Genomic DNA, 14,846 nt, shown 5'->3' on the forward strand with positions numbered 1-14,846 from the left:
AACTAAATACTTAGTCATGACTAAATAAAAAAGAAAACAGGCAGGACATTTAAAATCTCATTTCAAGATAGCCCTAATGCATATGTTGATTTTTTAAGTACATACTTAGATGTCAATTTTGTCAACTATTTTCTAAATCAAAGCTTGAAAATTGAGGGCTTCCACTCTGCAATCTTACTTTATACAGTGGCTAAAGGATAAAGCAATGTAAGAGGTACTGATACAGTTTTTTGAAAATAACAATATACAATTGCAGAAGTACCATCTGCTGTAACAGCTGAACTTTAGTTCAAGGACATTCCCTGACTAAAACATTTAATTCCTAAAGTAATACTACCCCCTAACAAAAGGAGAGGGCAGATCTTGGTAGACAGTTTGTGTGTCTGACACTGTAGGTGATAAAATCTTGTGTGAGGTTCAGACAGACTGAACTTGTGAATGGAAGAGAAATTTGAAGGTTAGTAAACACATAGAAACCATGTGTGGCTAACAAGCCCAGAGATGAAAAAGGACTGAAAAAGAGGCTGGGAAAAGAGCAAATGGAAGAATTGTAAAAAGGTAAGGAAAATCTTGCCGGGAAGGCGGCGGCTGCTCCAGATATTCCCCATCCAGCTATGGAAGACAAGAGATATTCTGCTCCTTCCAAATGAACTCAAGAGTGAATAAATGTGATAGAATAAAAACTAGCATGGCAATAATTATTCCTGCAGCCTGCACAGCCTAAAAATGAATTAAAAGGATAGGTGGTTTATAGAATATATGATATCAAATATGAAAGAAAATTAATTCTGCCAGTATGAACAGTTTCCGAATATAAAAGATTGTCCTCTTCACTGTCCCTCTACAATAATCCTTGATCCCATTAGGCCTTTAAGAATTCCTGGAGGCTGCAAATACCTTTACATATACAAACCCCCAATGTTTAATAAAAAACAACACTGCAGAGATTTGCTGAACTCTAATTCAAAAGCAAACTAGGCATTTCCAATCTATTAATTGTAATGACTCCAAAGGTTAATGATATAAAACCAGCAGTTAAGACTTTAAAGGGGAAATAAAAACACTATTTCCTTCTAAATGCAAGCATGGAGCAATAATTAGGAGCAATATTAACATGTCCTCTATAAATAAACTACCACAAGTGCTGGAAATGTCTCACCCTGATAGACTCACCAAGGCTTAAATTTCCATTTGCAGTACCACTTATTGAGACAAATGGGGTTTTTGACCTCTGTTCTGTTTTACACATCAGAGATTGAGTATTTTGCTTTTCTCTGCTGCATGTCATAACCGAGCTCTGTCATGCAGGGGACATGTGACACATTTGAAGAGTCTAGAATATGGATAATTGCAAATCTAGAAAACAAGGTTTTTAGAGAGCATTTACGTCAAACATTTCTGAGCACGGACTTGAAAGGCTGCTGAATTGACTCCCTGCAATTACAGAAACATGACTGCTTTCTTGATGCCTTTTTCTCCCTCCATGTCTGGCTTCTCGGTTGGACTTTTGCAGCTAGAGGAGGAAAAGCCCAAGAGAATCATAGAATCATAGAATGCTTAGGGTTGGAAGGGACCTCTAGAGATCATCTAGTCCAACCCCCCAGAGCAGTATTAAAAGCAGTATTAAGAGCAGTATTAAAAGTGTAAGAGGAAAAAGCTAACAATCATATTACCCACAGAGATCTGCCTTTTGCAAGTCTTAGACGCTGAAGTGCTTCTGAAATGGTTTTGGGGAACATTTTGCAATTTTGCAAATGTTCTCATTTCATATTAATCCCATATTCTCTTGTCGTGCATCTCCTTTCTTCAGTTGATGACGGATTAAACCCTAGTTAAGTCTTGTACTGTACTCCTGGTTGTACACAGCAGGGCAGCAGATTGCCAGACCAGCTTTCTCTGTAAATTCTGGGATGTGGTATCCACAAAAAGTATCTATACATGTTTATACGGATGTTAGGCACTAAAGATTAACCTCTGCTGGAGGTTAATCACGTAATCTGATCTAAAACAGAAAACTGCTGGTTTCTGATATGTAATTGAAAGTAAATGAATGAAAATAAGCCTATAAATATGCAAATGACTAGGATCAGCTTGCTTTAGGTGGTTTGATTTTCAAATATTCAAGGAAAAAACAAGCAGAGTTCTAGTGATGTGCTAATTCCATAGCATTAGAGTTCAAGTAATCCAGTATTACCATGTCTTGAGAGTTTGAAGGGAACTATGTTAACATAACTAGGCTTGGAAGTAAGCTCTAGAAATTGATTTATCCTGGCAGTAATCAGGATGCTGGCTTGCTCCTTTAGTCGACTGACTGAAGTGAGCACAAGATCACATGGATCATATGGAACATAGTAGCAAAGCAACCATTACAACACAGCAGCTCTGAGGAAATTTAAGTATGCATATACCTACAGAGATTGTCAGTCAGGAAATGGTGTGTTTTATCTCCTGTGGTTTTTGACAGTTTCTTAAACAGCATACTATGTAGAAATTAGCAATTGGGGGTCTTAATTTTTTAAGGAATCAGGATAGGTCTAGCTATCCTCTTTTTTGTACATAACAACACTCATCATAATGCTGTAAATGTATCCACATCTTAATTAAACAACACTTGCACTAAATAGATACATTTTATATCAAGTTTTCTGATATTAGATACTGGAAATTCCATTAGTTCACTCATTACAAAATGAATTCATCTCTCTATTATCAATCCCCCTAAACACATGCACCTAACTTTGAACCTTATTTAATCCCAATTAATCCCACCACAGTGGCGATACACTGTCCTTGCAACACAGAAACACATCACAGGCCACCTCTGATTAGATTAGCGAGAAGGGCACAGCAGAGACACGCTTTTGGATAATGTCTTGTATACTGTCCTCTCACGACCTGGAAAGCCAGAGTTCACTTTCACATCTTTGGAATGAAGGGGTTGGGAAGATCTGAGCAGCTTGGCTTTCCTGCTAAGCAGGTTAACAGATTTGACTTCTCACAGTTATTGGATCAGCCTTTGACCTTGCTGCGCTACCGCTTACATGTACGTTATTTATCAAGGAGTCCAGACTAGTAAGACTGGGGAGCAGATCAGAGCTTTCACCAGGACGATGTACAGCCTAGCAAAACAGAAGGGTAAATAAGACTGATAAAGTCAGGATCCAGCTGCAGCGATGTCTGTTGACTGGTAATTCCTGACAAATAGTTTTGGAAATTCCTGTTACTATCCCTAATTAGCTCTCTGGTTAATCATCTTTCATTTCTTAAATACGAGAAAGGTTCTGGAGGTTTTCTGCAGTGAGATTTCATTTGTTCTAAATGTTGCACAAATTCACTGGTTAGTAATGAGAAATGTCTTTTCATGTCTTTATGGTAGAAGAAATATATTCCCCCGTATAAAATCATAAAGCATATTCTTTCTGCTAAAATATTAATTCCAACAGATATATATATATATATATATTTATCATGTCTTGGTACGAATTAATCAATACTGAAGTCTCTTACATGTAACCTGAGAGTCATTCTTTTTCTTTTAATGTATTAAACTATTAACTTCAGAGAAGCTTGCTGGCAAGTGGACAGATCTTGAGTTTTCTCTAAGACATAAATTGACAAATTATTACATTTGATTATAATCCTAAGAGGTGTGTGTGAAGGAGGGTCTTGGCACAAAAATAGACTGCCAACTTAAGGAGAAGCCTCTACCATTGCTAAAAACCTATAGATTCAGAAACCTAGGATGCTGCAGGGAGTTGGAGAGACATAAGTAGGTTTTCAACTGTCCAAGCTAAGCGATGGTTTCCTGACTCGTGCCCCTTCTGACAAGTCTCTCTTCTCCATAGGTACATCCTGAAGAGCAAGAAAGGTCACTTAGACTTTTCTAAGGGACAAAGCTGCTGGGGAGGGCACTATACCCTAGTGACTGTTTCTTAGTAAGAATACGTTTTTGATGTCAAGAGACCCATCAGTAGTGGGATGGTAGCGGAAGCAAGTTCACTTATTTCCTCTCAGAAATGGATGTGGGATTGCTATTTAAAAATATTTTTATTTTTCATGTATTTTTATATTTAAATGCTACAAATTTGAGAATACTATTTTCTTTCCTTTTTTCTTCACCTTACCGTCTCTATGAAATTTAAAACATTAAGACAGACCCAGAAAAATAGTGCTGTCATGTTTAAACAATTAATTCAACATTTACCAAATGGCCATTAAAATTAAAGCTGTCCTATCTGCTGAAGGACAATGTTATCTTCTCCAGATATGTTTCTATTTCATTAATATATCATTCTTGGTGCACATTTCTCACACATTTCTCTACAAAGCACAGCTGGAGACCAGAATTCAGCATTCAGCCCAGCTGCAGAATAGCATGTGACAAATATTTTCTAGCACATCAAGCAAATGATTGATACTGGCAGCTGTCCAAAGCTCTACACAGAAATTGTATCAAATTAGAATCATGATTAGTATTCTGATTAAGATTTATTATCTTTATTCTACTTTATTAATTATTGTTTCTAAGTCATTTCCTTCAGGACATAATAATTAGTATTCCTTCATGGAAGCACTTAATAGTAACCAAAGGAAATTGTATGAAAAAAAATCTCTGGTGATGACACAGCTCATTTCAGAGGTACTTAACAACCCATGAATAATGTTGAGAAACATCTGGTGAAGATGGGTTACCCGCAGTATAGGTTAGTGGCTCAGCATAAATTAGCACCTTTAGAAAGGCGCTTTCACAGGTCCCCACTCACCTCTTCACAGTACTTCAGGTCAACTGATTTGCCATCACTGCGAACACAATCCAGCATCCGTGTTTTGATACCATTACCACAGACAGCTTTCTCACTGAGCTGGCATGTGCTCCAGTCTGAAACAAGGAAACCATTAGGATGGCAGACTTTTTAGCTAACAATCTTAATGATCCAATCTCACATTAATTCTAATTCTAATAGCCTAAAATAATCCTCATAAACAACTTTAACTCAAGCACAGGCTTGTGGAGTCCATCTGTTACATGTTTTTGGAAATAGCCATATTACTGCAGTGTTACTGTCAGTGACATGATGCCTTCCTCAGAAGTACATATTTGGTTTTATCTGCATACATTTTGAGCAAATCACAAAAAGATTATAGGAATAAATTTCTCGGAGTTACAACAGGCACACTAAACCCAGGTTGCAAAGTCTCCAATATCATTTTATCTGAATTAGAAAGACTGAATCAGTTTTCAGTACGAACCACACAGCTTCTAAGAACAGAAAGCAGAAAATATCTCTCCTTTAAAAAGAATGGAAGTATATTTTATTCCTTCCATCTCTCCTATCTTCTACATATACACACATAAACTCCTCACCTGGAGAACAACAGCAGCATAAGAGTTCTTTGCCATCTCTGCTAGGTATAGGCCACCTGAAACGCTCTCTTTTATGCATCTGCTGTACTAAATGCCAGGAGCAGCAGCATTCATATAAATGTATTTTCCCAGGCAGTTACTGGATTAAAACATCACAAAATACCTGTCACATTGTAATCATAGTGGTAGCAGTTTTTGTTCAAGGTGCAGGGTTCTGAGTCGGTGGCAGCAGGACAAGACTTTCCTTCATCAGGTTGTCTCAAAAGCTCTGCCGACCTTTCACGGACATTACTTCCATTGCAAGGCTTGAAAATATGAGAAACAGTTAACTTTGATTCTGTAGGACACTGATGCCTTTCATGCAGTACTGCAACAGTCTTATACGTAACCTCTTCACAGAAGGCAAATGTAAAATAATGGCACTGTGTTGTTGCCTAAGAGAAGCTGTCCTTGTTTATCCAGAAAGAATTTAGTCTGTTGCTTCACCTTTGTAACACCCAAGATGAAATACCCTCTCATCACTTAGGAAAATATCAAGATACTATCCATACTGCAGTAATGGTGACTCGAAGTTATTACACCCATAAATTGGCTGTTCACATGCACGCTTCCCAAAAGACGTACCATAGTGCACCAGAGCCCGAGAACTTAGAGGCCCTGAAAATCTTTTTCATGCTTGAATCTGAAAAATGTTTTTTAATTTTCTTTTTTCTTTTTTTTTTTTGACATTTCTCTTTGAGAGGAGACACAGAATTCTCCGTATATGCTTAGCCTGTATCTGCAGGTTTTTGCTCTTTAGAGCAAGCTTTAGAGGCTACTATCATTTTTAGTATGGTGAAGAAAGTATGGTATAGAAAGTTTAGTATGGTATAGAAAGGTCCATAGCTAGTCTGAAAGGTGGTCTCCTTAGTAAAAAACAAATTAGGCCACCCAGAAGTTACCCCAGTGGAGAATGACCACTGGCAATTTTTTATTTTTATTTTTTTTTAACAGGAAGCACTTTCCCAAAGTAATTTTCCTCTGGAAAATACTGGTACACCTTATTCACAACCAGTTATCAATGAACATAAAAATGACAGTAAATGCAAAGACTGACATATGTGTCCACTGCTTACGCAGCACCTTTCCACAGTAATTCGTATAAACATATAACAAATAAATAAACACATGAAATATCTACCTAAAACTGCAAATGTTACATTGAAATACATTCCTTACCAAAGAACATCGAGACCAGGGTCCCCATTCAGACATGACACAGTCTTCAGGACATGGTAACGTGCATTTTCTGGCGCCAAGCGGCATCTCTTCAGGATCACACAGATAGTCCTCTACAGTGTCAGAAGGACCATCCACGGTGTTTAACATGCACCTGGAAAGAAAGGACTGCACGTAAACTGCATTTGTCGTGGATTTTGTACCATATCTGTGTCCTACAGTATTCTGATGCATTTTAAATGTTTTGTCAGCAAGTAACAACTCTCAATTAATTGCAGTGGCAGAAGTAAGTATTGATACAGATTAATCAAGAAAAGCTGATAAACCAGAAGTAGCCCCTTGTTTTACAGATGACAGCCATAGAAAGAGATGCAGCTGCAATGCAGAGTGCAGACATTCCCTACCAGTGATGCACCAAGAGCTTCCAGGCAAATCATCTACTTGACACAAACTCACCAGCAAGCCTACATAAATGAGTCCTCCATAGCTTGGACATGCGATCTGTGTAATTTAACTGATAATGTAAATCTAGACATATTAAGCCTTTTCTATGGTAAAACCCTAACTCACACAGATGCTTTTCAATTATCATTATATTACATTATCATTTTACTACATTAATATAATAAGCTGGAGGCCCAGTCAAGATCAGAACATGAGCATGCTCAGTTTTATAGAGCTGAAAGAGATCAGTCCTGATCTCACAGTATTTCCAGTAGCGCTAAATTTTTTCCTCATAAGTACTGATTAATTCTGATGTTTCATATTGAAAGCTTTTTTTTCAAGAAAATTTTTAGTAGGAATCTATTTAGTTGTTATTCTATGAGTTGTGCATAGATTTTTCTAACATTGGCCAATCTTCTTGAAATAAATATTTACACTAACAAAACAGTGTAATTTTGAACAAAATCTTGTAAAGTGCAACTGTTCCTAAGTACCTGTGGCAAGGAATAGCAAAAATGTTTCCATTTACTACTAAAAGTTCTCTTTACTGCTACTGGCACCTTCAAAATAAATCAAATTACATTTTTGTATTATTCAAATTTATAATCTTAAAATGTGTGTTGCTTTGTAGTTAGCCCCAGAAAATAAAACACATTCAACTGCTTTTCCTGCTGTGTATCATACCATGTGAGACTAAATTTAATTAGACTTTGATTAGAACTTTGAGTTGATGAACATACAAGATGCTTGGAACAGGTTCAATAAACAACAGAAGATGTTTGGACACTCCTATTTCACTTCAATCACTTTTGCCTTTCTTTCCTTCAATAAGAGCTATTTGAATGTATATGTACTTAGAAAGTTCTGGGGTTTTTTGTTTTTGTCTTTGTTTTTTAAGTCACAATTTCATATAGAAAGAGCCTTTTGCCTTTCAGAAAAAAAAATGTAAAAATATGTTACAGTATTTGTATTAGTATAAAAATATAGTATAAAAATTAGTAAAAAAAAATATAATCCACATTAGTTTACTAAAAGAAGTTAAGGTCTAGAACCTTAACCAATAGACAGATCTATACTAATCTATACTACATTTAATGAAGCTGTACAAATTTATTTCGGTCAAAGTTCTAGGCCAATAGACCAGAGATTTATGCTGTGCATGAGATAGAATTACACAGAATTAAATATAAGCATGATTCAAAGTGAAGCTTCTTCTTTAAACTCGGGGAGAAGCAATGCTGTTTTACCTGACTTTCCTGGTCTGAACGCCTTCTCCACAATTCTCTTTTAGGTCCACATTGGTCACTTTGCAGATGCTCCAGGGCTCAGTAACCCATATGTACTGACTGCAGTCGCTGTGGCACGGGACCACCTCGTAGACCTGCAAGCCACAGCGGGGGTCAGTTTTGTTGCATACAAATAAGACACACACGCAGCAGTGATCACGCTGATGCAATCAAAGGTATTGCTACTGCTCTTTTTGGTAAGAGTAGTCTATGATAATTTGATATATCTATAGAAGTTGCTGATGAAGAGTTTGCAGCAATAATACATATTATATACTTGCTGCAAAACTACAGGAATAAAAAAAATCAAAAGCTAGGACATCTGATGAGAGTTTTCCTTCTCTTCTCCATCACTAAGCCTTTGCTATTCCATTTCCACTGATAACACCACCATGACTGACATGTAAAATCTTTAACCTGGGCTAAGGTTCTGATATACTTTTTGGAAATGCAGTTCCCAAACTACACTTCTGTATTTCAAATCTCCTCTCAACTATTCCATCCTACGGCGATTACTCATGGAGTTTTTGTTATTTCTAAAGACAGAGGAGCTCAGGGTAAATTCCACTAACACAGACTGCTTCATTCACAATAAAATATTTTTAACTGTGGATACTTAAAATCATCCTAATATAATTTGCATGCTGCTATTATTATTAGGCTTAGGTTTGAATATAGATTTGAAATATTGTTTTATATAATAACTTATATACTATTTCATATATTTCTTTAAGGTACATTACAAAAAAGGACAGACAATGTAATGAGGAAGGACATGTTAAGGTTATCTCTTTATTTTAGAGATGCTTACCTGAGCCTGAAGAAAGTATTTTCATGAACCGAAAAGTGAAAGATAAAAAGAAAGAATTAGAGTGAAGCATAGGTATTTATGTGGCATTCATTCAGTATTTATTATAAACAATATTCTGCAACTTCTGCCAAGCAAGAGGCATTTCATTTTTCCTCTTGCATCTTTCTCACTATCATGAGGCATTTCTTTGCGAGAAGCCAGCCCTTAGAAGAAAATAAAGTTTCTAAAACACAAGTAGGGGGAAGTGACTGTAAGCTTCTATTTCAGATATTCTCTGGTACACCACAAAACTATTTTCCTTCTTTATATATTATAAACATTGACTGTTCACCAACTGGGAAATCCACCTTCCCTTTGATAAGGGAAAACCCCATTTTTGAAGAGGATACTAGATTTCTCTATTAATTACAGGTATTTTAATACCACTATATGCAGTAGGTATAAGGGAATAAAAACAATTGGCAGTTTTCATCCTTCTGAAGTTCTCAAAGAGTATCTTAATTATGCATAGATTACTTACTTAAAGCCTGGTGCCTCAAAAATACTTTATACCAGCTAACTTGATATAGCTAAATTGATAAAACATTTTGAGTGTCCAGTTAGCAAAACTGACATATAAAAGGAATCTAAAACTTTATCCTTAACAAGTCCTTGATATTTTTCTCCAGAAACACTGGGTAGAAAGAGGGCTGATGGTTTGGTATTTTATCAGTTTACCTGCAACAAAATAAATTCCTCCACTAGAAAAGGATACCCTGAACAAGGAATATGGAGTGAGTCTGACTGATAGGCCACTAAGCAGCTGAGCAGGCCAGGCACAACAAATTCAGTGTAGTCAAGACATTTGGGCTATCTCTGAGCTACATAAGCATTAAGCTTGATGTGAAGATGGTTGGTGTAACTCATTTTGAGCAAGGAACTCACTGCACAGCCTGTAGTCACATGGAACATTTATCCTTGTCCAGGAATTCCAAAATGAGAATAGGGAGGCTATAGTTCAGAGGAGCATCTCTATATGGCTCACTCTGGTGGGCATCAGAAGAAATATATGAGGCCTCCATATCCAGCACCTTTTCTGATAAGAGAAAAATGGAATATCTTGCCAGAAAACCAAACTAGAACTCTGTATGGCATTATATTTGGTGATAGTCTCTTCACATTTTCTGTAACCAGGATTGCAGACTGTTATAATTGAGTATAACAAAGATTTAATTCCTAGCTAGGTGGGTATGGACACAAATAATGCCTGGAGCCAGTCAAGAGAGGGATGCTCTTATTTATCTAACAATCTCAGATTAGCCTCTTCAATTGAAATCCTCTGAAGACCATTAATGAGATTTCATAATAAATCAGATTTGAGTATTATGAGCTGCAAACCTACATTGTAGCAGTAAAAAGATATTTACTTTTCCAATTACCTAGATGGAAAAGAGCAACTCTTTGAAGTTAATGTCAACAAAGTTCCCCTCTTAGAGTATTCAAGAGCTTTCCATTTGCATATGATTTTCCTTGTGAATTTTCTATGTATACACATCTGCCAATATATGAAGTGGAGCTATGATAGTCAAGTAAAAATAAGAACAAAATTTTTAGCTGGAAAGATGGTAGTTTAGAATGGGAAGAATGAGAAAAGCAATTTATGAGGTGATTAAAATTATGTCCTCTTTTTAGGCTTGTATGAACTATTTTGCATTAAAAGTACCATCTGCTATTGAAATGGGCACACGTTCATGGTTGGAGTGCAGTCACTCCTGCCTGCACTAGAAAGAACGGGATCTTCAAGGTGTTTTGATTCCCCTGGTTTGCTACTTGCCTGAAGTTGCGATGACTTTTAGATCAGGACAGGGGGGTTTGAGCAGGGGACATTCAGGGGCTGGAAGGCTGGAAGCCCGGTCAAAAACGGGCTGGATGGCACATCCAGCACCCATGGAATTTAGGACCCCTCCAAAGCCTGGGCAGTCACACACACCAGCCCAGACAGATGTTGAGCAACCTGCTCTTAAACTCCACTGACCTATTAGCACTTTTTTCCAAAGTTTCTCTGTCCTTCCCATTAGAAAGTTTTCCTAAGGCTTAACCAAATCAGCTTGCAGCAGTCTAAGTCTGCCTTGTTTTATCCTATCCATGGTGGCCATGGAAAATAGGTTATTGTCTCTTCTTTGCAGCAGCCTTTTCTGTGCATGCTGGCACACTGTTGTCACACTGCTGGCACGATCCCTTCACCATCCCTTCCAGGGCTGTGCAGGATGTTGAAGTCTTTCCTCAGAGGGCATCTTCTCTAGCTCTCCCTTTGCCCTTCCCTACACCATCTCCCACATATCTGAGGACACCAAAGACCCAGTCTAGCCATTACAATCCCTGTGTATGTAAATAGGCATATATTATATGTACAGAGGTATTAAATAAAGAATTAAAACTAGTCACATTTGTTAGCTGAAATAAATATTCTGAAGTGTCAGTAATGACTAGTTTTCCAGTTGAATGAATGGTGGATCAGATTTAGACAATTAGTTAATCCACAACTCCTTGGTCACTGTCTCAGAGGAGATCTGTTAGATTTCTTAATTTAAGAATTCACAGTGGGCGCATTTAAGATTATAAGATAAAGCCTCTTTTTTTTTTTAATATACATTTCTATCTGATTTGGACGGCCCCTTCTCCTAAAGTCCTACATTTCAATTTCCTTTATGAAATAAATTACACATTTGATGATGATTTGATTTGATTTTTACTCTTGTATTAGGCAAGGGCTATATAACACACTACCAAATCAAGCTCTAGTCGAAGTACCAGTAGAGGGCAATGGTACTGCACATAAGAGGCCAGGAGAAGCCCAGTGAAAACACCTTCGCTGCAGAAAAAAAGAGGCGATTATGTACCACATGGATACTAAAGAAGGAAAAAAAATGTTTAAGCTATAATTTGTTCCTGTTGAAACACATGCCTCCTAATTTAAACCAGTTTTACATGCTGACCCAAATCCAACAACCTTCTTTCTAGCTTGCATTTTGCTAAAGTAGATTACAAACTTAGTTTATTAGCTGTAGTTTAACACTTATTATTTTCTAAATTAGAACTAATTACATTGCCTAAAGCAGAAAATTAGATCAACAAGCTATTTCACTCCGTGCTAGCAAAATGTCAATAGGATAATATTAAGTACATGCATTTTATTCAAATGTAAACTGACAGCTCTTTTTTTCCCCATCTTTGAATATTTACAGAGAAGACTATGTGGTTGTGTAACGTGCCTCTGCAGAGTGAATTAAATTCCACAGTAATATGAATATAAATCAGCTCTGGAGAACATAAGTTAATTGAAAAGGTGGGTTTTCCTTTTAGGAACTCTCCAAGGAAACTGAAAGGCTATGGACAGGCCTGGGACACAAGGAAGCACGTAAGTCATTGCTTAAACTTCTTTACTGAGAGGTTTCTTCTTTTCTGAGTTGTGCCTTTGCATCCAGTCTCTAGTTTGTTGGCAAGACAATTTGGGCTGCATTTTTTGGCTCTAAGAGAGGGTCTGGTACCGACACTTGCAAGGACTTGGTGCACCCTGAAGCTTGTTACATCTAAAATGCAGAGTGCTGGTGCTGCCAGCCCAGCCAGGAGTGCGCTGGGACGCGCCTGTTTTATGAGGTAAAGTCGCCGGGGGAATGAGACTGAATCTTACAATTTGGGCATCTATAACAAGACACATTCTACTCATGAATAGGAGAAGCTCTTCAGAAACATATGGTCTTCACAGACCTAGGTAAGATTGCGTTATTCTGTTCAATTTACAATTCAGACAACGTGCTACAGTCCTATAGATTATCAAGTAATGTAGGCAGATCCTACATTGATTGATTGAAGAATTTTAAGCTGACATATACTCCTCATCCCTCAACCTCTTCCCTTTATGCCCATTTTCTGTATCATGAAGCAATACAGTTAAAGTTAAGTTATTTGAGATGTGGAAAAAGCTCTATCAATAACATAAATAAAAACAAAATTACCTGATTGACATGATCTAGCTTAGGACAGGGTCTTCCACCATTGTAGGGTTTTTCACGGAGCCATTTAGAGCGAACCTTGACGCCACTCCCGCAGGATTTACTACAGCGAGACCAGTTGGACCATTCGCTGAGCTTGCAGTCCGAGGGACACGGAATAATACAAGCTTCCTCAATATAACCTGAGTGAACGGGGAAGAAAGGGAAATCACTTCAGCATGTCACTGCCACTTCTCCCCGAAGCCCTCGTCTACTTCATTTAGGTTGCCCAAAGTTTGACTTGACAGGACTGTGTGAATAGAGAGATTTCTTCATCATTAGGGCTAAATTAAATTCTGCAGAGAACTGACACAGATAACTGGAGACTGTGTTAGAGTAACAGCTGAGCATCCTCAGTATTATCTGATTAGGATTCACACTCGCCAGATTTCCTCATCCCAACTTTCTGACAGCTAGAATGCAATTGACACTAACCCATCCCTTGTCACAACACTCTTATGCTGTACAAACATTTTTTTTTTTTGTGAAAGAAAGAGATTTAATTAAAAGCCCCTCCATAATTTTTTCAAGCAAGTCAACTGCAGTTATATATCAAAAATCTATCAGAATCAAAAGCGACGCTTCTTATCGGGCTGGAATGAGGGAACTTAACACCTTGTGACCTTTCAGAGGCTAGAAAGAGAGCGCGGTTTGCCACATTAATGATCTGCCGATTAACCACCATCTGCCCTCAGCCGCACACTGAATAATTGCCCTGAATGGAAAAGCAGATGTTTCGTTTGGATAAGTCATGGGTCCTGAGAGGTTGGAAAGGGGTAGGACATGGTCTGCAGGGAGTAACATGAAGCTTCAATTCACTGAATAAGTGAAAATGTCTTTCTTTCAAAAGCGACATATGCCATAGCTTTACAATGTGTGTCATGTATGTCAATATTTAAGGCAGAAGCTATAAAATGTCAAATAAAAAGCCTGCCTTTGCCACATTTTTTTCTACGACTAAACCTACATGAATTCTCCTCTCCCTTTCCCTTCCATTAAAGGAGATAAAGAAATTATAGCTTGTCAGAGTCATAAAATATTTTGTGGTAAGTATTGCTAAATGTTGACTTCAAAGGCAAAAAAACTTCAGTGCACATAAGCAGTGAATTAAAACACTCGAGGAATACCATTCTAATACGTGGCTACGATCCTTTTCAAATGAATGTTGGTTTTATGGTTTCAAATGTGCTTCCTATGTACCACAACTTCTTTTTTCTTAGTCACTGCATGTTTAAAGCAATCACTGTCATTTTTCCTCAGCTCTGACATTAACAGCTTTATATTTTTAACTTACATATAGATTTTACAGCTTTTTATGAATATGTTTCACATCTGCACTTCTTTGTAACACAACTTCTAAATAGCTTTCTGCTGGAGAAACTTACTATTTTAATGCAGTAATGTCATTTAGTATTTATTAATTTTCTGCCTCCGTAATTAATACCTGGTAGGAACAAATTCACATTGCTCTAAATTAATTGTACACCTTTAATTAGATAAGTTCAATCAGTGGAAGCTAATTCAGGAAGACTTTATTTTAAGGATCTTCTATAAACACCTGAGCTATTTTAACTTTGTCTTATTTTATCTCAAAGGCATATTCTCCTCTGCCTTTCCTATGCTTTCTTGCTGGGTATCATCTGGCCTGTGAGGTTCTCTGCTCCCTCATTTTTATTTCCTCAGAAAATTTG

At 37.2% G+C, this 14,846-nt stretch overlaps 1 protein-coding gene across 1 annotated transcript in view; it reads right to left on the reverse strand.

Moving 5' to 3' along the window:
• The window catches only part of THSD7A (thrombospondin type 1 domain containing 7A), a 169,434-nt gene that overhangs the window by 15,946 nt on the left and 138,642 nt on the right, over positions 1-14,846 (reverse strand). The window contains exons 15-19 of the mRNA XM_088533515.1: positions 13,120-13,298; positions 8,275-8,408; positions 6,584-6,737; positions 5,529-5,670; positions 4,764-4,879 (exon numbers count right to left, since the gene is read on the reverse strand). Of these exons, the coding sequence (XP_088389641.1) occupies positions 4,764-4,879; positions 5,529-5,670; positions 6,584-6,737; positions 8,275-8,408; positions 13,120-13,298 (725 nt within the window). The remainder of the gene's footprint in view (positions 1-4,763; positions 4,880-5,528; positions 5,671-6,583; positions 6,738-8,274; positions 8,409-13,119; positions 13,299-14,846) is intronic.

This window comes from Tinamus guttatus, unplaced genomic scaffold, assembly GCF_059628265.1.
Source record: "Tinamus guttatus ecotype Peru unplaced genomic scaffold, ASM5962826v1 Tinamus_guttatus_pri_ptg000503l, whole genome shotgun sequence".
Lineage (NCBI taxonomy): Eukaryota > Metazoa > Chordata > Aves > Tinamiformes > Tinamidae > Tinamus > Tinamus guttatus.